Raw genomic sequence first — 22,905 nt, 5'->3', positions numbered from 1 at the left:
ACCGATACTTCTGAAAATCTAGATGATTTACTTCGATGATTCGTTTTAAATTCAGAAAGGTTGTTTGCGGAAAAAATATTTACATTTGTTCCACCTGAGCGAGTCTGACCAAAAATCAGAGACCACTATGACGACACACCAAATGTGTTTGATGGATCACGAGAAAAGAGCAGGAATAGGTTTTTGTAGGCCACAATCCAATCTATGTCTTCCAATGGTGTCGGCATCCAAAGATGATCCAATTTGAATAAACGCTTGGCGGTAAAGATGAGAGTAGTGGCGTAGTCTACGGCGATACGGAGATCACTTATTATTGATATCTACACAGCGCGTTGATGTGAATCACACTGCTGCACTTATGTTACAAATACCACCACTACCACCAACAATCAGAGGGCGTTCAGCAGGGAGAAACTTTGTGGAACGTTCAGATATACAATTTTTAATGAAGAACGAAGATGCCTCTGACAAGTAGAAAAAGGAATCCTAACAGCTCTATTCGTGACATTTCTATTTCAATCATTTCCATCTGAATATGGCCCTGTTGCAGTGTTTATTTTTAACCATTAGGTGGCGCTACTGGCTTATATGTACTTGTGCATTTCAAATTTGTATTCTTGGGTAACCAAATCAATAATGTATGCACCATTGCACCCTATAATGAATATTTCTATATGATATATTATATGGTAGAGGACAACATTTAGTGGATAATTTTGATAGGTTCGTTTTGGGTGATTTGATTCTGAAACCAAGCAATTTCAAACAGTTTCATTTATTATCATATGACATTTTATACAGAATGACTGATATGATTTTTTAAAAACAATATTTTACATGATTCAAGTATACATGATTATGATTCAAATACACGATTCATACTTAAATATATGGTATGTAACAGAAATATAAAAGCATTGCCGTTCATTCTTTGTTCTGTGTTATTATGATAGACTTCCACGCTGTCCATATAGTTCTGTTATACTGACTGATCGTCTTTCCTTCCTACTCATCCATGCATTAAATGTTACATTTGCATAAGATCCATTGAAAAAAAGATCAAGAAATAACCCACTATATGAAAGTGTTTCTTTATTAATGCAACGTGGATGTCTAAAGTCATGAACGTTATCTGTATTTTAAACATGTTCTATACATATCAATAACATTAAACCCTAAAGCAGTGGAAGCGATATTGGTCTAAACAGAATATGGAATTATCATTATCAGTTTACAAACTGTTTGTATGAATAAACATTGCATTCGCGAGAGAAAACAAATTGACAATTGATGAAATTGGCTTAGAGAAATTAACAAATAGTGAAAGGGGTTACAGTAGTACATAGAAAATCTTTTAGCAAAGATAATCCATTTATTTTAGTTGTCAATATAGTGGATCCTTTTGTTGTTGTTGCCTATTCAGTCTCAGATGGTTCAATTATTATTGTTAAAAATCACATATAGCATATCCCAGTGAGCAAATATGGTTCAAAATACGTTGTTTCCACTGCACATCTCTTTCCAAAAGACATATTTTACACCACTTTTGCCCACTAGGATGTGATAATATAACAAGTCACTATTATGGTACAAGTATTGCAAAATTGGGCTTGTTATCTTAACAATTATTCATAAGAAAACAACTTAATTGCGGTGATGCCCATACTGTATGCTTCATGTGCTAGAGCAGGGCTCTCCAAACCTGTTCCTAGAGAGCTAACGTCTTATGAATTATCGCTCAAACCCTAATCTAGCGCACCTGATTCTAATAATTAGTTGGTAGATCAATTGACTCAGGTTAGTTACATCTGTGGTTGGATTGGAAACCTTGGTAGCGCGCCAGGAACATGGTTGGAGAATGCTGTGATAGGGATGGGGTTTGCCATTGCCAGTCAATGGGCAAGCCCCATACAGCAACGGTGATGTAACAATTCTAAAGCAACTAAATAGTTTGACATTTTTTATGATCGATCTTATAGTGGAGAAGAAACATATATTTTTTTACAGTGTAGAACTATCGATTATTCTGAGAATATCATTCACATGCTATTTTGCTTTTGGTCCATGTAAAATCTTAAACCCCTTATTCTGTTCAGTTGATCACAAGTGAGGAACAAAACAGGATGTTATTCAGATATACATGTTACTGTTTGCTCTATTATACAGAGAAAACAAGCAAACAAATGACGTATAAAAAAATAGATATTTATATCCCTATATGATTCTGAAGCATACAAACTGTATCAAACATGGAAAACTGATCATTTGTACAGAGTTCACAACCCCTTTATATATATTTTCACTTCACATCTGCTTCTACATCTGCATTGTTTGGGGTTTTAGTCTTTCTGTATAGGACTGCTGTATAGGACTGCTGTATAGGACTGCTGTATAGGACTGCTGTATAGGACTGCTGTATAGGACTGCTGTATAGGACTGCTGTATAGGACTGCTGTATAGGACTGCTGTATAGGACTGCTGTATAGGACTGCTGTATAGGACTGCTGTATAGGACTGCTGTATAGGACTGCTGTATAGGATTGCTGTATAGGACTGCTGTATAGGACTGCTGTATAGGACTGCTGTATAGGACTGCTGTATAGGACTGCTGACATCTGCTGATGTAAAATGGGCTTTATAAATACATTTGATTAAAAGGGGTTGAAAAAGTGTGTCCCTACATCACACCTGTCGACCATTTTAACTATTTACACTTGTCATGTTCCTCAGCTGATTTGCGTATAGAATAAGTGGAGCACAGTGTCTATATCTTTTACCGGAAAAAAATGGTATTGTTACATTTTCAACCATAAAATTGTTGTAGCATTAGGTACAATAGATTTGCTCAACTGGATTCACCTTAATATTATATGTCAAACAAGTTTGAAAATATGGGTTGGGTTTAAGAAACAGAAGATAAATTAGAAATACTACATTATATTTACTCCACAAAATTGTCCCAAACAAAACCACCCTCGTCATATTACTACCATTTTCTCTTCATTTACACCTTTACCTTTCCAAACTTTGCAAGTCCATACAAACATGTACCAGTTATGAGCCCAATCAGAACTGTACAAATTCTAGATTTTGATTTGAGAACAAAAACCTTTTGGGTTTTGCAAATTAAGCAATTATAATATAAATACAACTGAAAACTAATTTACAAAAATCAAGAAAAACACTTCCGCTTGATCCACGCAATCCTCAGACACTCTTATAGCAAGGACCTGTGCAAATTGATCGCGATTTACTGGAGTTCGGTAAACTCTGTGAAAGCTGAGGCGCTGCTCTTTAATCTACCTGTTGGTGGATCCAACCATGTTCCTCATGCCTTGATATTTCTTGCATCTGATGAACCTCTCTTCCATTTCTCTGCCAGGTTCCACTTTCTGGTTAGGACCTGCAGGACCTTTTCCAGAGCTCCACTTCATACAGCCATCAAAGTTTTTGACGGATAGACAGTTGATACCTGACATATTCAAATCTATTCTCTAATCATATCACATAGTCCTCTGGATTAGAGTTACCAGACGTGGTCCCCTACTCTCCGACATGGGCGTGATTACAATCGCCTGTTTGTCAGTCAACGACAGATTTAAACCAATGGAAGCTCTCAGATGTGGTCATGTGATGTGGGGAGAAACCCATCCCATTGGGCAGTAGCGTCGTGAATCAATCCCTCATCGACAGGTCCGTCTGCCCTGCTCAAAGTTCACAAATTGTCATTTGCAGGTTGTGCTCAGGCATTTGGAATCAATCAATCAAGTCATGCTAGTTTTCTACTGCTCCTCCCAACGGAAGCCCCCATTGACAACGGGAGGATCAATTGATCGTGTGTACTGTATGTGTGTGTGAGAGAGAGAAGGTGTGTTTGTGTTTCCAGGAGGTTGGGGTTGAAGAGGGGCCTTCAGATGGAGATGGGACACATGATGATCTTGTCTTCCAGCATGACGCTGGTTACCAGGAAGAAGATGTACAGTAAAAACATGAGGCCTCCCAGCACCTTGCTCATCTTCCACTTGCAGGAGGCGATGGAGATGATGACGAAGAGCAACATGAGGAAGAGGAGCACGATGGCGCAGAACAGGCCGTTGCTGCTCACCTGCACCGCCTTGAAGTCATTGACCAGGCCGTAGATGAGCCAAGGGAACGGCAGGCTGCAAGGGTAGACGGAGAAACAGAGGAATCACATGTACCGTTACTGTCTAGAGTTGACTAGAGTTGTACTGTCTAGAGTTGACTATATGGTGGTAAAGTGAAAACATAGTTGCAGTTGAGCCTTGACTTCTAGGTTGACATTTTTGCCATGCAAAAGAGCATAGATCTGTGCAAAACTACTGTCACACTGCAAATGTGCAGCGATGGAGCTTGCCTGAGAAAACATTTTAAAAAATGACTCATTCATGCAAACAGCATTTTAAATGTGCTTTTGGACCGACTTACCCCACGGTAATGTCAAATATGTTGGAGCCCACAGAGCTGGACACAGCCATGTCACCAAGGCCTTTCCGGGCTACAATGACACTGGTGATTAGATCAGGAATTGATGTACCAGCTGCTAATATGGTCAATCCCATGATCTCCTCTGTAATCCAGAAGGTCTCTCCAACCTGAGAGTAAAAATGGGTTAACTACATTGTTCAAACAAAGACAAAGAATCAGATTTGGCGTTATGACGTCTGGCGATAGGCACGGCTGGAACTCAATTGATTGACTGGATCTTGTTCGGATTGGTTGGCTCTTGATTATGTGTCTGTGGTCACACACAGACTGATACGCTTCCACCATAATCAAAAGGCCATAGGTGAGGTGAGGTAATGATTGACACCAAACCCTATGCTTTGATTGGCTCAGAATGAAAGTGACATGTGTCAGGGAGGGGCTTACCTGATGAGCCCACCACACCATGAGGTAGGAGAAGGCAGCAATCCAACAGATGGAACCAATGAAAGTTATGGGGAAGAATTTTGTGGAAGTCTGCAAAAAAGAAAAAGAAAGAAAGGTTGTCCTTTTTTAAAGCGTGATAGACTTTAACAAATCAATCAACCAACCGTAGCTACACCCCAAATGTTAATGTAGTCTGAGGAGCAGCTCCACTTGCCTCTCTCCTGACATCCGGCAGAGAGAGCCACAGGGGGAAGACGATGGGGAGGATAAGGAGATACGTTATTCGTTTGCGGTTCGTCTCCGGCCACTCCAAACTCAGAGGAGCATCCTCATCTTCCTCCTCCTCCGCCTACCAAACAGAGGGGGGGGGGGGGGTTACTCTCTTAAACATGTGTGTGTCAGTTACTCTCTTAAACATCATGTAACTGATTTTGGAGGTATTTGGTAGACAAAGCCTACCGGTCCTATGTCGCCATTTGCAGGCGAAGTGACTTCCACTGTGACGTTGGAACTGTTGGGGATGTTTTTGTCTGCTCAGACAGACAGACAGAGAGAGAGAGAGAGAGAGGCCAGGAGTTAGACTTGAAGGAGAGACGGTGTGAGTCACTGGAGGATGTAATATAATATATATTATGTATATACAGTATATTTAAGCAATAAGGCCTGAGGGAGTGTGATATATGGCCAATATACCATGGCTAAGGGCTGTTCTTAAGCTGGACACAGCCCTTAGCCATGGTATATTGACCATATACCACAAACCACAGATGTGCCTTATTGATATTATAAACTGGTTACAAATGTAGTTAGAACAGTAAAAATATATGTTTTGTCATACCCATGATATACGGTCTCTTATACCATGGCTTTCAGGCAATCAACATTCAGGGCTGGAACCACCCATTTTTTAATATAGTATATAACACGTATAAAGTATTTTAGCATATTTAACATTTACGTACATTTGAAATGTAAAGCTCACCTGCGACACCGTTGGGTTTTTCCCCATCCCCGCCATCTTGACATTTCTGTTTGGCCATCTTGTGGAGAATGGAGGCCTTCTCTTTGAATCGCCCTGAAACACAATCGTTGCTGCATAGAGTCAGTGATAAACCCCAACGATATGAAACCTAGCTACGGATTCCCCACTAATGGAAACATAAAACAAAACATTACAAATATTTGACTTGGTTTCCATTAATGAGAAATTATGAAAACATGTCTAATACAGAAACATATTGAATCAAATACATTAAATATAGATATTGGAAGTGTGTCTATATTGAAGGTGTGACAAAAAAAACTGTTGTTTTACCCCCCAGTCCCTCCCCCTCACTGAGAGGGTCCAGGGTGTGGATCATGAGCTGGAAAATGCTATTCCTCATCAGGGTGTTGTGGAGGGAGGCTGATGAGCCTCCTCTCTGGAGACGGGGCTTGGCCTGCAGTAGAGACCAAGAGCATAGGCTGCTTTAACATCTCTATACCAGATGATAGTCTATAGATTCAATACTAGATCATCTATAGCTTTAATGCATCGCTCTAATCTACAGCTTCAATACTAGATCATCTATAGCTTTATTGCATCGCTCTAATCTACAGCTTCAATACTAGATCATCTATAGCTTTAATGCATCGCTCTAATCTATAGCTTCAATACTAGATCATCTATAGCTTTAATGCATCGCTCTAATCTATAGCTTCAATACTAGATCATCTATAGCTTTAATGCATCGCTCTAATCTATAGCTTCAATACTAGATCATCTATAGCTTTAATGCATCGCTCTAATCTATAGCTTCAATACTAGATCATCTATAGCTTCTATACAAAGCTTTAATCTACAGCTTCATTACATAGCTCTAATCTAAAACTGCAGGGGTGGAGTCAATTTGGTTTTCAATTCAGTCAAGTGAACTGAAATTCAATGTATGAATTCAGTTTCAATTTTACTTTCCTGGATTGATCCCAACCGTGAGCTCACAATGCATATGTGTCTTTGGTACACAGTGGTGTAACAATGAGGCAGTTGAACAAAGTGGTATGCACAGTGAATACACAGTGGTGTAACAATGAGGCAGTTGAACAAAGTGGTATGCACAGTGAATACACAGTGGTGTAACAATGAGGCAGTTGAACAAAGTGGTATGCACAGTGAATACACAGTGGTGTAACAATGAGGCAGTTGAACAAAGTGGTATGCACAGTGAATACATAGTGGTGTAACAATGAGGCAGTTGAACAAAGTGGTATGCACAGTGAATACACAGTGGTGTAACAATGAGGCAGTTGAACAAAGTGGTATGCACAGTGAATACACAGTGCGACGTGTCAAGTGTGTGAGTGTCAACAATGCAGTGCCTTGTAGTGCAAACCAGCGGCATATATTTAGAGAGTTCATATATTTAGAGAGTTCATATATTTAGAGAGTTCATATATTTAGAGAGTTAGGTCAACTTTTGTTCTAATTCTGGGCGTTCAGTGACATAGCATTGTTTAAATATTGCCCATGTAATGTTAATGGGGAGCTAACATGGCTGTTATAGAATGTTGCTGTGTCATGTAAATGCATCATAATGCTCCTAGACATTCAGTTTTATAATATTTTGGGGTAAATATTCCCCAAGTAAATCATTGGTTAGTGGGGAGCTGACATGGCTGCCATGTTGAATGTTGAAGTGTCATGTAAATGTGTCATAATGCTGAAACGGCATTGGGCCAACACTCTAAATACATGGGTTTTTAGAGTGGTCCACCATTACATTTCATTGTATTCATGCAGCATTGCTGTCTATGGCAACGTGCTTTGTGTGCTTGCTGAATAAGAACACTGGATATTCAGTACTGTCAACGTGACACATAGAAATACAGATGAAGATGCCACGACAGAATATAAACGTACCGTCAACTTGTTTTCGTCGTCACCCGTGGTTGCCTTCAAAGGGAAGAGGTAAAGAGAAAGACGTGCATGTATGAAGTCACACGAAATCGCGCGTAAACAGTAAACATCATCTGCCAGGAAATGCTAGTTATTGACAAGACGGTGTGGCCTAATGAATGAAATAGAAGCAGCCGTCATGAGAAATTATCAGGATATCAAACGGTCAATAGCTAAGCCGGTTTCAAAATGACCCATAGAGAATGTACAGGTTGTAATGCAGCTGGGAATACTTGGCAGCTGGGAAGACATAAAGCTTGTAAAACCTACAGATGCAGCTCCTCTAATCTAAAGCCAACAGTTCTTCAGAGGACATATACATTACAGTTGTGGAGACAGAATCCCGTTTTACACAACCGTTTGAGAGAGAAATTAAATTGAGAAAGCATACTGCTTTTTTTGTTTGGAATGTAAGGTACAGTATGATACCAAAGCAAGCAGTAGGTCTCCCTTTTTAATTCATTTGGAGAGAAAAATGTGAAAAACATGGCCATCATGTGGTGTTGCATGTAGGCCAGTGACATAATTTTATTTTGAAATGTAATCCATTTTAAATTCAGGCTGTAACACAACAAAATGTGGGGAAAAGTCAAGGGGTTTGAATACTTTATGACGGCACTGTAAATCAATGATATGAAATGAGTGACTAACTTCACTGAAACCCTGCGCAAAGACGACAAAACGATGCAACACCTCAGCAGCTTGCTGTGGTCAGACACAGTGTTATACTATAGCTAACTGTGTATCTTCACACCACAAAACAAGCGAATGGGAATACATGACAATCCTAATATTTATTTCCTTTAAAAATGGAAGAAGGAACATCTTGAATTATAGGAGCTAAATGTCTTGAGTTACAGGAGCAATTTGACTAAGCAGACATAGGCCAAGTGTTAGCCATACTGTAGTTAACTATTGTATGATTCTATAAAATAATTATAAACTATTATTACCAATGAAAAAAAATACAGAATTTCAGCTATTTTCTTCAATTAGCAGAGTTGAAAACCCTGAACAGCCCTGCTATTTGGGACAAAATAGGACAACAATTACACAACCAGTTTGTATCAATGTAGACAGAGTCATGTCGTCTAGTTAAGGATTTCATTGGGGTTAGGAGGATCCATCCAGAGCCACTAGTAGCCGTCTCTCAAAGTGTTAGCGGATGAGCGTTAGCCATGTGAGCACCCGAACTTAGGCCTTTCCAGTAAGGCAGGCTAAGGCCCTGTGCTGTGTTTGATTCCCGGCGGTTGGCTGTTGCCTAATGCTCACATGGCCCTAACGGGTCATACAGGTTATTTATTAGGCATTGAGCCTAATAACCTGCAGAGCATCTGCTGCCGGAGCTTAGGGTTAGGAATGGATGGATTGGCAAGATGGAGAACTGCTGGAGGTTTGCATTGTGGCCTGGCTTACTGTGGGAGGTATTTAGTCTAGTAGTTTAAGAACATTGGGCCAGTAACCGAAAGGGCCCTGGTTCGGATCACCGAGCCGACGAGGTGAAAAATCTGCCGGTGTGCCCTTGAGCAAAGGCAATTAACTCGTTGCCCCTGTAAGTCGCTCTGGATAAGGGCGTCTGCTAAATGACTAAAATGTCAAATGTACAGACATGGTACCTTTTATCCCCTCTGAAACCACCGCCAAAACACCGCCACATGGTCACATTTCCAACCTGTCCCGTTCTCACCACACTGACCAGTTTGCTTAACAGTTGGTCTGCTGTGTGTAATGTGGTCTGAAATGGGCGCCATTATCGTCCCTAGCACACAATCATTTCACTGCACCTTTTATACCTGCTGTAAACTGTGTACGCGATGAATGCGTTTGATTTTGGGATTTGACGTTGACAGGACATAAACACGGACCGTGTAGAAGTAGAATCTTAACAGAACTCCCACCTAGGTCAGGAAGGGAGTGGGTTTGGAGAATACTCGAGGTTTTTGGCGTAGCCACAAATGGGGTAGAAACAAAATGGGGTCGACACGATACAAATGTAGCAATAATACTTTACAAATCCATCTTTGTTCAACTGAAAAGTAATTGGCCTTATACTGGCTATAGCTTATAGCATGAACCCTTTACTGCAGTGGGCTAAATTAGGGTCACAATGTGTTTCTTGGTCGTCTTAAACAAATCTATTTTGAAACAAATGTATACAACTCACACACATGGTTATGGACTTAAAAAAAGAAGACACCTGTACCATGTCAGATATAGAGTTGAAATGTATTCCGTTTTGGGTTTGCATCCCCAACATTACACTTTATATGCATCACAGAAGACTTAAATATAACAAAACCATTTGACATACAAACACTGGATTTTCTGTGTTGAATTTATTTTAATGTTGATTAATTATGAAATTATGAAACATTTTAAGATTCCAAGGAGGCCACTGGAGGGCGATTTGGTCATTTGACTGCAGGAAAGGGATTTATTAAAGGTCAAATAATGATTTGACAAATTCTATAGGCCTATCGAGAAATTCATTTTGAGGTGGATTATGTATGACTCTACATATAAAAACAAATTCCAAAAATAACACCGGAGCACAGGATGAACTGTGATTCCTATCATTATAATAGAACATCATCAAATTGATAGTTATTAACTCTTGCCAAAATGATAGAGGCATAGATGTCTCTAGGTACAGAATCTGGGATTGAGTAAACAATGCACTAATGGGTGATCCATTTGATCCACAAACAGGGTAATTGAAGTTAATTAAAGTTAATTGATTAATAGGGATCTTTACATTCACTGCCATTGTTTTTATATTAAGTAGCTTGGGCGCCCTAACTCCCTTTAAACCTCTACAATAACGATGGAAATATACTTTTTTTTAAAAGTTACTTTAAGTACTATTTTCCACAAAGTGTTTTTGCTGTAGAAGCGCAATCAAACACTAGACATGTCCTCATAGCTAAAACAATATTTACCAAAAATGCTGGGGAATGGCTTGGAGAGGGAATTTGCAGGGTTTTCATACTCTCTATACATAAACATACAAGCAAACACACAAACTGGACATGCATACATGCACACACTGTACTAAAACAAATATCTGGAAGAGAAAATCAACATATATATATCAAATCAAATATATATTTTTTTTTTAACTTCTTTCAGTGCCTCAATAACAGGAAATAGCTATGCCTGGAATTCAATCAAACTTGCACTGCAGAAGGTAACTGCACCATTGGAAAGTGCATGTTAGGGAAGGAAAGGGAAAGGGGGATACCTAGTCAGTTGTACAACTGAACGCATTCGACTGAAATGTGTCTTCCACATCTCTGAGTTAGAGAGGTGCGGGCGGCTGCCTTAATCGACATCCACGTCTTCGGCACCCGGGGAACAGTGGGTTAACTGCCTTGTTATGTAATGCGATTAATTAAAGTGTAATTCATTCAAACTGCCAAACAAAATGATCTTTAAGATATTTATAAGGAACACGTGGCGCTTTTCGAAATAACAATGATTCACAGTATACTGTAGCCGTAAATGCCATAAGGCTGACAGCCAGCCAGCCAAGGCTTTCTGCGAAGCCGGGAGTTTCTGCAAGTATCCTTGCAAGGCAGAAGTCAATTGTGTCGACCTGACCCGCCAAGCTCCCAGACTTAGAGAGGACTAATCCACAGAGATAACCGTATTTAGAACAGTCATTTCAACCCCTTCATGTTAACTCTCATAACAACCTTCACATGTCACGATGTGACGTTTGATTCGAACCTCACACTTTTATTACACTTATTCTGTATTGGGTTGAATAATGGTTGTTACTTGGGTGGTGTTACAACCCTTAAGGACCCCGGTGTCCATTGGATATATATAGAATACAATGTTAAGTGTGTTACCGGTACCCTTTCTTCACAGGAAAAAAGTTAACTCAATAACAATACAAGTACACTTTTAGTTACAATTAATACTAAAGACTGGAGCATAACCCTATTTCTGAAACAATGAAACACAGTGTAGCTGATTGGTCAGTTGTGGCCCTGGGGTTTAGCGCAGGAAGTGAACCCTCGCAATTAAGGGAAACATTACAATAAAGCAGGGCTCTCCAACCCTTCTGGAAAGCTGTAGGTTTTCGTTCCAACCCCAGTTGTAACTAACCTGATTCAGCTTATCAACCAGGTAATTATTAGAATCAGGTGCGCTTGATTAGGGTTCAAGTGAAAGTCTACAGGACGGTAGCTCTCCAGGAAGAGGGTTGGAGGGCCCTGTACTAATGATTATGGAAGCATGGACAATTACAAAAATGGTCCACAATCATTTGCATGTCATTGAGAGGCATGATTGAAGGGAAAAATGTTGATGGAAATACGTGAACACTGGTGGTTGCTTTCTATCTGAAACATCAGTGAGAATTTTGCCCTGCAAAATAAGCCTGCAGTCTTCTTGTCTCTTGCAACAACAACAAATTGCCGGCAAACACTTCCTAGTGCAGTCAGATCATGCTAGTCAAAAGCTCTTACATATGAGTTCCAATGTCCATACTAGCATACTATTTAGAATGCATTCCCAAGACGTTGCTTCATTCTAAGTACTATACGCTAGTGTATTATACTGAACAAAAAATATAAACGGAACATGCCACAATTTCAACAATTTTACAGTTCATATAAGGAAATCAGTCAATTGAAATAAATTCATTAGGCCCTAATCTATGGATTTCACATGACTGGTATGCATCTGTTGGTCACCGATACCTTCTAAAATAAGTAGGGGTGTGGATCAGAAAACCAGTCAGTATCGGGTGTGAACACCATTCACCTCATGCAGCGTAACACATCTCCTTCGCATGGAGTTGATCAGGCTGTTTTTATTTAACTAGGCAAGTCAGTTAAGAACAAATTCTTATTTACAATGACGGCCTGGGATCAGTGGCTTAACTGCCTTGTTTAGGGGCAGAATGACAGATTTGTACCTTGTCAGCTCAAGAATTTGATCTAGCAACCTTTTGGTTACTGGCCCAATGCTCTAACCACTAGGCTACCTGCTGCCCATGTTGATTGTGGTCTGTAGAATGTTGTCCCACTTCTCTTCAATGGCTGTGTGAAGTTGCTGGATATTGGCGTGAACTTTGAAACACGCTGTCATACACGTCGATCCAAAGCATCCCAAACATGCTCAATGGGTGACATGTCTGGTGAGTATGCAGGCCATGGAAGAACTAGGCCATTTGTAGCTTATAGATCCTTGCGACATGGGGCCGTGCATTATCATGCTGAAACGTGTTGATGGCCGCAGATGAATGGCACGACAATGGGCCTCAGGATCTCGTCACGGTATCTCTGTGCATTCAATTGCCATCGATAAAATGCAATTGTATTCATTGTCCATTGCTTATGCCTGCCTATACCATAACTCCACTTTGTTCACAACATTGACATCAGCAAACCGCTCGCCCACACAACACCATACACGTAGTCTCCAGGTTGTGATGCCAGTTGGACGTACTGCCAAATTCTTTAGAACAACATTGGATGCAGTTTTTGGTAGAGAAATGAACATGACGTTTTCCAGCAACAGCTCAGTTCGAACATTCCGGCAGTCAGCATGACAATTACACGCTCCCGCAAGACATTGTGTGAAAAAAATATATTGTCCCGAGCACAAGGTGCACCTGTGTAATGATCATGCTGTTTATTAATCAGCTTCTTGATATGCCCTACCTGTCAGGTGAATGGATTAGCTTGGCAAAAGAGAAATGCTCACTAACAGGGATGTGCACAACATTTTTGAGAAATAAGCTTTTTGTGCATATGGAACATTTTGGGGATATTTTATTTCAGCTCATGAAACATGAGACCAACTTTACATATTGCGTTTACATTTTTGTTCAGTGTGTATATATATAGAGGATGTAGAGAAACGTAATGTGGAAAATATCCTCTACTGTTCATTGTTCATTCTTTGAGTCACTGTAGGCTTCTGTGTTTTTAGTTATTCAGCTTTAGTCAGTCAGCTGCAGCAGGTTGGTCACATCATGCCCAGGGCCCGATTCCCGAGAGCGATGGAACTAATGCTGCGTTCATAACCAAGTGGGAAGGACGTCATTTCAAGTTGTGAAGTCATAAATGCAGTTGGATGCATCATGCATTCACGAGCTTTGAGCTTTGTCAAGAAACGTCATAAATGCAACCATAAACTATAACTACAGATATCATGCTTATAAACAAATTATAGTGTTCCAAAATCATGTTAATAGATTGTTTAAAAAAACAAACAATTTAGTTGTTTCATTTAACTGCCGAAAATGCTGTTATTGAAAATGCTGTTATTTCCTTGGTAGGGGACGTCAAAGGTCAGCATGTAGCATGAGTTGGCACTCAGCGATGATAGATAGACAAGTTTCCCACTACTAATTACGAGTTGGAGGGGCATTTAATAGAATTTCCCGTCATATGTGGTAAATATCCGCTTTCCACGTAGATAGAATGCAGCATTAAGCTTAGGAGTGTTTTAACGGTGCATCTTGCCTATAGCAGCTGAACATCATATGCGTTTCACAAAACGTTCAGTGTTGTTGGTTCATGTATCGATACTGATAGGATCGAACGAAATGCAGCACCGCTGTCATATCAGCTTTTGCCTTCCAAGTCTTACTTTAACAGTAGAATTATTCCACAATACTGACGACGGTTCAGCTCATATATATATATATATATATATATATATATATATATATATATATATATATATATATATATATATATATATATATATATACATGATCACTTATGGCTCTTAATATTGGGGCACATTATATTAATGCTAACCCTATAATACTACACTATATCACAAATTAGGTATTGCGCACATGTGACACAACATTAAATATATTGAGGCAATTACATACAGTAGTTTAGAATTAGCAACAACAAAAAAAATTCTGATTGAACATGAAATTGATTTCAGTATGGTTTAAATATATCAGTCTATACTGTACTTATATTTTAATGCAGTCATCTTGTTTTTAATTTAAGAATATTTGTATCTCTTGCTTGTTTGTAACAATTGCAAAAACATTGGCAAATGTGTAGCTTCGTTATCGGCTGGTCACAGAAGTTATCTGTGAAGTTACCGGCTGGTCACAGAAGTTATCTGTGAAGTTACCGGCTGGTCACAGAAGATTCAGATAGCATCAAGATGTTGGCGCCTATGTTTAGTGGAGATCTTCTGTGTATAAAGTAACTATAAAGTAACGCAGAAGGGCAATTAAGCATCTAACGACACACTTGGCTGTTGTACGAGTGGTCTGGAGGCAGTTGGTAAATAACGAACGTTTTCAAGTGCAACTTTACTAACGATGGTTTTGGAAAACAGCTCGGAGCTTTAACGATGCTCCTTCGAGGGTTCTAACAATGAACTTAGTCTTGAGATGCTTTTGGAAAACGGGGCCCAGGAGTCTGTTGCTTTATATTTGCTGTCGTCACAAATGGTAATCAGTTAAGGGTTTAAGAAGGATTGGAGTCTTAGAATAATCAATTAGGTTGAGTTTTTCCTGACTTCCACCGTCTTACATATCTCTCTACATATATATGGCTTGGGTTAAAAGCACAGACTTGACTCTGAATGACAAAAAAATAAACACAATTGGTTAACATTTTTAAATAAAACTTTTCCTAGTGTTGAGTGAGTTTTGATCTCCACACCAGCAGTAGCACCTGGCTAAAATTAGCTGTGGTAAATGGATTGGAGGATTTGCAGAGGGATTACTTAAGAACTACAGACATATGAGGGCAAGCAAGTCGTACATCATGTGCTGGCTGGTTAAAAGAAATCCCTGAGAAGTCAGACCAGTACAAGGATGAGAGACTTCCTGTGAGCAGGGCAGTTTTCCCCGAAGGACGGAATACAAACAATAGTTTTTATATCCCCTTGATGATAGAAATAGTAACCACCTCTTCAAGTCGGGTTTAATAATGGCACTTGCATCTCAACGTTAAGATCCGAGGTGTAAACTGAACATACCACACATCAAATAACCACTGATCAGATACGTGCCTGTTATGTAAAGATGTAAGAGCAAGGTTTGCTGCCACCCACTAAATGTTGCTGTCACTACAACATTGGTCCATATTTTTAGGAGAAAAAAAATGGCTCGTAACTTAGTTACCATTAATGAATTTAACTAGGTATTTTTAAAGTACTGCTTGCTGGAATCATTATATCAAACCTCATTGCTAGATATTTCTTTACAATATCTAGTGTCTCAATGTGGTGTGACGATGATAATAATTAGTACATATGGATATTATTGTCTTCTAAATGCCAAATACAGGCCTATAATCTAGTCCAAATTGCACAGTAGTATTAAAGTATAAACCCCTGAAGACCTGAATTGGGATGCAATACAGGTTTTTTTTAAAAGCTACAGGTAAGCCCTAACAATCACAGCCAACATCCAGCTAGGGTTCACCTGGGCTCCGTAAGAGTGTGACTCTGAGTATATAACATCTGAGAGCAATGAATCAGACTCCAACTGAAGACAAAGACAAGAACACAGCAGGTCGGACACATGTAGGAGATATGTCACAACAGTAGAGTTTTGAATGATAATGATGCAGTTTATTTTTGTATTTAAAAAAAATGTATTTGATCTATATCTACGCACATCAATTTATTCGCTGTGTCTTTTGGGGTCGGACCCTAAATGTTTTATCCCATGGAAATGTATGTACAGCCTCCTTAAAGTCTCAATCCTCAAATCTGTTGTTTTCTTACATTAGGAACAGCATTTCTGGAAAAATACTAGCTAGCCGATCTTGATAATAAAGTACACATGGGAGTTTTGAGAAAACGGTGAGTGCTCAAACTACTTTAGCCTACTGTCTTTATCTCAACTCTGGTCATGAAGAGATGTTGATTGAATACAGCTGTTGAGAAGTCGGTTCAAGGGGACACACTGTGCAGTGCACATTGTCGGGCCTATGCACTCAAACGTGTTGATCCTTTGAAGAAATGTGGCCACACAAAGCTACCCTCTGGGGCCATGTTGATAATAGGAATTGGAATCTCCAAACATTGAGACCTCGTCAGAGCAACCACCCTCCCCCATTTGCAGCCCATTACAGATATTGACCATTCCTGGTATAAGTCGACAGCTGGTTGGTTCCAATGTTTATGACTCCCTCAGATAACCACAGACCACTGAATTCAGTAAACCAGTTAATGTGTAACTGATTTCCTATAGGTCGAAGTTAATGACAAAGTTAATAAATGGTGTGTAATTACAGTATCCATCATCAAGAAGATTAAAAAGTCTACATATGTATTACTTAAATGGCATATACATTTCCTAAACATTGGCTGTGTAAATATGTCTTGTGTATGTTTAAAATGTTTAAGGGAAAACTAGATTTGCGTAAAGTTGGTTGACTGACTACTGCCAGGGCTGTATGTATGGTGAGCCAGCTTTGCAAAGGGCTCAGAGGCCTGTTATTTAATATGGGAGTGGATGGAAGACTCCATGGAGCGACCTGCTTGGTGGTTTGACTTAGTCAGCACGAATAGGGAGGGCCATCTCTGTGAGGCCATGCACAGGTGACATGCAGCTAAACCCAATGTTAATCCCTGGGCAGGCAGAGGTTTGGCGTCTGTCCGTTTACCTGGCCCTCAGGACGACTTTTAAATACCCTTTCCTTACGCTGCACGCGTGCAGCCTCCTGCCAAAAGCAAAAGGAACGTGAGTTAAGAATACATCTGGGGAGGAAAAGGTGGCAGCAAAACTCACCTTAGGAGCGGCCTCCACCTCATCCACTTGATTCTGGCCCAATTTACTCTTTATGAAGGTCTCTACATTTGCGTTGAACTTCATAAATGTCACATAACTCAAGTAGCACATCAGCAAGGCGATACTTTCCCACAGAAAGATCTGGTTATCCAAAAAAAATAGGATGAGCATCAACAGACCAATGATGTAGAAGGAGACGTCTCTAAAGAGGGGCCACCAGGTCAGCTGGAGAACCTCCTTGGAGAACAACGCGCACATCCCGATGACAAACAGGATGTTGAACACGGCCGAACCCACAATGGTTCCTATGCCCACGTTGCTGTGGGAGATGAACACCCCGATGACGGAAGTGAAAAGCTCCGGGGCAGAACCCCCGGCCGCCATGAAGGTTGCTCCGGCAACGTCGTCTGAGATTTGAAGTTTCTCTGTGATCACAGTTAGGGCCGGGACAAAGAACTCGTCGCACACAATGGCTAAGGCGATGAACATGTACAACATCCCAAACATGTGCAGACCCACAGCCCCCTGCCTTCTCTCCTCTAGGTTGAAGAGATCCGTGGGGTAGTCCCCCTGGTTCATCTCATCCATGGAAGACTTCATGGCCACGGGCATGTCCTCCATCATAGAGACGTTGTGGCCTCCCTGGTGCTTGGTGGTGAGCAGTGTTCTGCGGGGGGCCGACTGCAGTAGGTCTCCCCCGGACAAAGCAGCGGGGGAGGAGGAAAGTAGATCCCCTCCATTTCCATCACGCCCAGTAGAAGAAGTAGTCCACTGGAAGACACCCAATGAGAAGACTGTGCTGAGAGTCACAATGCTGAGGACGAAAGCTAGAATCCTTATGGGCCTCAATTTTCTCCGGACGTGGAGGTAGTGATGCCTTCTGCTCAGGGGGAAGGAGTCCTTCTGGGGCCCCATGTCAGCACCTGGGAGCATCAATTCCATCGCTGTTGCATAGGTGGAGGCTGAGGCTCAGGCTGGCTGTGAGGCTGCTCTGGCTGGTTTAGCACGAGCACTTGCCTTACGGTGTTGAGGAGAGCATAGTCCTCTAAACACAACAACCGACTGGCTCCTGATGTTCTCCAGGGTCTGGGGCATGTAAAGGTTTCCTCATATTAGTGTCTGGAAAACACAAACGGGGAAGCGAGAGGATTATTACAAGGTCAATCATCACATCACATCTGTAGAAATATCAATAGGCCCAATCAATAGGCCCAATGTGAACCTTAGTTCACTAAGTTATAGGCCGAGATTTACAGTGCCTTGCGAAAGTATTCGGCCCCCTTGAACTTTGCGACCTTTTGCCACATTTCAAGCTTCAAACATAAAGATATAACTGTATTTTTTTGTGAAGAATCAACAACAAGTGGGACACAATCATGAAGTGGAATGACATTTATTGGATATTTCAAACTTTTTTTAACAAATCAAGAACTGAAAAATTGGGCGGGCAAAATTATTCAGCCCCCTTAAGTTAATACTTTGTAGCACCACCTTTTGCTGCGATTACAGCTGTAAGACGTTTGGGGTATGTCTATCAGTTTTGCACATCGAGAGACTGAAACTTTTTCCCATTCCTCCTTGCAAATCAGCTCGAGCTCAGTGAGGTTGGATGGAGAGCATTTGTGAACAGCAGTTTTCAGTTCTTTCCACAGATTCTCGATTGGATTCAGGTCTGGACTTTGACTTGGCCATTCTAACACCTGGATATGTTTATTTTTGAACCATTCCATTGTAGATTTTGCTTTATGTTTTGGTTCATTGTCTTGTTGGAAGACAAATCTCCATCCCAGTCTCAGGTCTTTTGCAGACTCCATCAGGTTTTCTTCCAGAATGGTCCTGTATTTGGCTCCATCCATCTTTCCATCAATTTTAACCATCTTCCCTGTCCCTGCTGAAGAAAAGCAGGCCCAAACCATGATGCTGCCACCACCATATTTGACAGTGGGGATGGTGTGTTCGGGGTGATGAGCTGTGTTGCTTTTACGCCAAACATAACGTTTTGCATTGTTGCCAAAAAGTTCAATTTTGGTTTCATCTGACCAGAGCACCTTCTTCCACATGTTTGGTGTGTCTCCCAGGTGGCTTGTGGCAAACTTTAAACGACACTTTTTATGGATATCTTTAAGAAATGGCTTTCTTCTTGCCACTCTTCCATAAAGGCCAGATTTGTGCAATATACGACTGATTGTTGTCCTATGGACAGAGTCTCCCACCTCAGCTGTAGATCTCTGCAGTTCATCCAGAGTGATCATGGGCCTCTTGGCTGCATCTCTGATCAGTCTTCTCCTTGTATGAGCTGAAAATTTAGAGGGACGGCCAGGTTTTGTTAGATTTTCAGTGGTCTGATACTCCTTCCATTTTAATATTATCGCTTGCACAGTGCTCATTGGGATGTTTAAAGCTTGGGAAATCTTTTATATCCAAATCCGGCTTTAAACTTATTCACAACAGTATCTCGGACCTGCCTGGTGTGTTCCTTGTTCTTCATGATGCTCTCTGCGCTTTTAACGGACCTCTGAGACTATCACAGTGCAGGTGCATTTATACGGAGACTTGATTACACACAGGTGGATTGTATTTATCATCATTAATCATTTAGGTCAACATTGGATCATTCAGAGATCCTCACTGAACTTCTGGAGACACTTTGCTGCACTGAAAGTTAAGGGGCTGAATAATCTTGCACGGGCAATTTTTCAGTTTTTGATTTGTTAAAAAAGTTTGTAATATCCAATAAATGTCGTTCCACTTCATGATTGTGTCCCACTTGTTGTTGATTCTTCACAAAAAAAGACAGTTTTATATCTTTATGTTTGAAGCCTGACATGTGGCAAAAGGTCGCAAAGTTCAAGGGGGCCGAATAATTTCGCAAGGCACTGTATATACACTGAGTGTACAAAACATTTTGAACAGCTGCTGTTTCCATGACTGACCAGATGAAATCTGTGATCCCTTGTTGATGTAACTTGTTAAATCCACTTCAATCAGTGTAGATGAAGGCGTGGAGACAGGTTAACGAAGGATTTTTAAGCCTTGAGACAATTGAGAGGTATGGTAGTCGGTGTCAACAACTGCAACGCTCAACAGTTGCTTGTGTATCAAGAATGGTCCACCACCCAAAGGACATCCAGCCAACTTGACACAACTTGTGGGAAGCATTGGAGTCAACATTGGCCAGCATCCCTATGGGATGCTTTTGACACCTTGTAGAGTCCATGCCCCGACTAATTTAGTCTGTTCTGAGGGTCAAAGGGGTATGGGGGTGCAATGCAATATTGGGAAGGTGCTCTTAATGTTTTGTACACTCAGTATACAAGCCCTGTGTTTCAACATTCACTGTACGCCTACCAGGAACCAATAAACTATAGGCCTTCTTTCTTTGAGGGCTGCTTAAATAAAACTTTCTCAAGCCGCTCACAGACCAGGGCTTGAAAAAAACTGCGATAGATGACTATTTTCTGTCCAATCTAATGTATATCCTCTATTTGGTGTGTTTGTACATTGGCATAACCATAAATGAAATACAGCTGTTAACTTATAGATTAATCCTACCCCGCTATCTCTAGTACTTGTAAAACCGCTGACTTTCAAAGTCCTGTCCAGTCCTGTTGAAAATCAAATCTCAGCAGCTCTATCGCTCAATGGCAATCTCACATAAATCCATATCATTGCTTAATTAAACATAATAGATATGTTTTCGAGATTGATTTTAAAAGATGAATACTTTGCACGAATACTATACATTCAGTTGACTTGATTATAATTTGATTTCTCCATGTACCTGCATCAACCAAGCTTAGCCTAGGCTATTATGATTATCAAAACCCTGGAAAGGTATCTCGAAAACCTGTCCAATATCTTTAAAACGTGCGTCTATTCGTGTGGTTATGACAGAGCAGGCATCTATAAGCAGAAGCCGTGTGTCAGGTGAGGTGATAGGTGATAGATGCTTAGAATTGATAAACCAATTAGGCTAATTTAAAACCTCCAAGATGACAGTTCACATTTCTTTACTGGCAATTTCCTCCAACGCTAAGACTCAAAGGAATGCAAAACATTGTAAATAGAAAATATATCATTAGATCAACAATGAGCCCTGTTCTCTTGCATAGTTGCAAGAACACAGACCAGAGCCAATCAACTAATCACCTAGTCCACCTTGCCAAACCACCATCCAAACCAATGCAATATCAAACACAAAACAGTGCACAGCAATTTAAATAAAAGTACTAATTTACCACACTTGCAGTCTCCTGTTGGACGCTGTACAGAAGAAATTAAGGTAGGTGGCGAAGAATTTGCCAGTAAAGCCAATCCTGAGTGACAAGTTCCTTTAGGCTCCGACTGTAGACTGAATAGCTCATGTAAATCTGCTCTAAAATTTCCTTAGCACCGAAGGGGTGGAGATTACAGAAACTAACAGTCAATCCTATGGTGAGGTGACTCCTCCCCCTCTACCTTGTGTACCTGCCTACCAGCCACGTGACAGGAATCAACCTTACCTAAGGTCTTCTTCTGTCTTTATTTGATTTGAGGGGAAAACGTGAGATCATGTTGCTTGAAAGACCAGAACCCAACCCTATTGATAGGCCTTATCCTACCAGGCCGTCGTATTGTAGCCTGGCCTCAGAGACTAGACGCAACATAGTCAACGTGAATCTATGACTCTCAAATTAGTGTGACATGTTACGTGTGGAATGGTTACATAACACAGTTTGTGTAGTGTACCAACCAAAAGAGCTCTACCAGTAGGTTGATACACATATTAAATTACATGTACAGTGGGGCAAAAAAAGTATTTAGTCGGCCACCAATTGTGCAAGTTCTCCTCCTTAAAAAGGAGAGGGGCCTGTAATTTTCATCATAGGTACACTTCAACTATGACAGACAAAATGAGGAAAAAAATTCCAGAAAATCACATTGTAGGATTTTTAATGAATTTATTTGCAAATTATGGTGGAAAATAAGTCTTTGGTCAATAACAAAAGTTTATCTCAATACTTTGTTATATACCCTTTGTTGGCAATGACAGAGGTCAAATGTTTTCTGTAAGTCTTCACAAGGTTTTCACACACTGTTGCTGGTATTTGGCCCATTCCTCCATGCAGATCTCCTCTAGAGCAGTGATGTTTTGGGGCTGTTGCTGGGCAACACGGACTTTCAACTCCCTCCAAAGATTTTCTATGGGGTTGAGATCTGGAGACTGGCTAGGCCACTCCAGGACCTTGAAATGTTTCTCACGAAGCCACTACTTTGTTGCCCGGGCGGTGTGTTTGGGATCATTGTCATGCTGAAAGACCCAGCCACGTTTCATCTTCAATGCCCTTGCAGATGGAAGGAG

General features: G+C 40.6%; 1 protein-coding gene across 2 annotated transcripts; it reads right to left on the bottom strand.

Moving 5' to 3' along the window:
- Positions 1–756: 756 nt before the first annotated feature.
- LOC124001143 (sodium/potassium/calcium exchanger 2-like) lies at positions 757–21,944 on the bottom strand. Of its 2 annotated transcripts, XM_046307735.1 has the most exons (11): positions 21,803–21,944; positions 17,565–18,683; positions 16,251–16,313; positions 7,790–7,822; positions 6,206–6,329; positions 5,873–5,965; positions 5,350–5,420; positions 5,105–5,239; positions 4,891–4,980; positions 4,447–4,613; positions 757–4,160 (listed from the first exon to the last, which is right to left on the bottom strand). In XM_046307735.1, exons 2-11 carry the CDS (start codon positions 18,504–18,506, stop codon positions 3,911–3,913), a joined length of 1,968 nt encoding a protein of 655 aa, XP_046163691.1. In that variant the 5' UTR covers positions 18,507–18,683; positions 21,803–21,944; the 3' UTR covers positions 757–3,910. The 2 variants fall into 2 exon arrangements, with proteins under 2 accessions (XP_046163691.1, XP_046163692.1); XM_046307736.1 differs by lacking the exon at positions 16,251–16,313.
- Between the last annotated feature and the right edge of the window lie 961 nt (positions 21,945–22,905).

Source organism: Oncorhynchus gorbuscha, linkage group LG17 (genome assembly GCF_021184085.1).
Source record: "Oncorhynchus gorbuscha isolate QuinsamMale2020 ecotype Even-year linkage group LG17, OgorEven_v1.0, whole genome shotgun sequence".
Classification (NCBI taxonomy): Eukaryota; Metazoa; Chordata; class Actinopteri; order Salmoniformes; family Salmonidae; genus Oncorhynchus; species Oncorhynchus gorbuscha.
Note: the sequence above shows the minus strand (reverse complement) of the source record. Positions and strands in the feature narration are given on the sequence as shown.

What these genes read in the sequence shown, in the direction of transcription:
- LOC124001143 (XM_046307735.1), bottom strand. Translation starts at nt 18,506, where the DNA reads ATGGAATTGATGCTCCCAGGTGCTGACATGGGGCCCCAGAAGGACTCC. An exon ending in AGGTGGAGGCCGCTCCTAAG is followed by an intron (nt 16,314 to 17,564) that starts GTGAGTTTTGCT and finishes CTTTGTCTTCAG; the next exon opens with TTGGAGTCTGATTCATTGCT. An exon ending in CAAATGGCGACATAGGACCG is followed by an intron (nt 5,240 to 5,349) that starts GTAGGCTTTGTC and finishes TCTGTTTGGTAG; the next exon opens with GCGGAGGAGGAGGAAGATGA.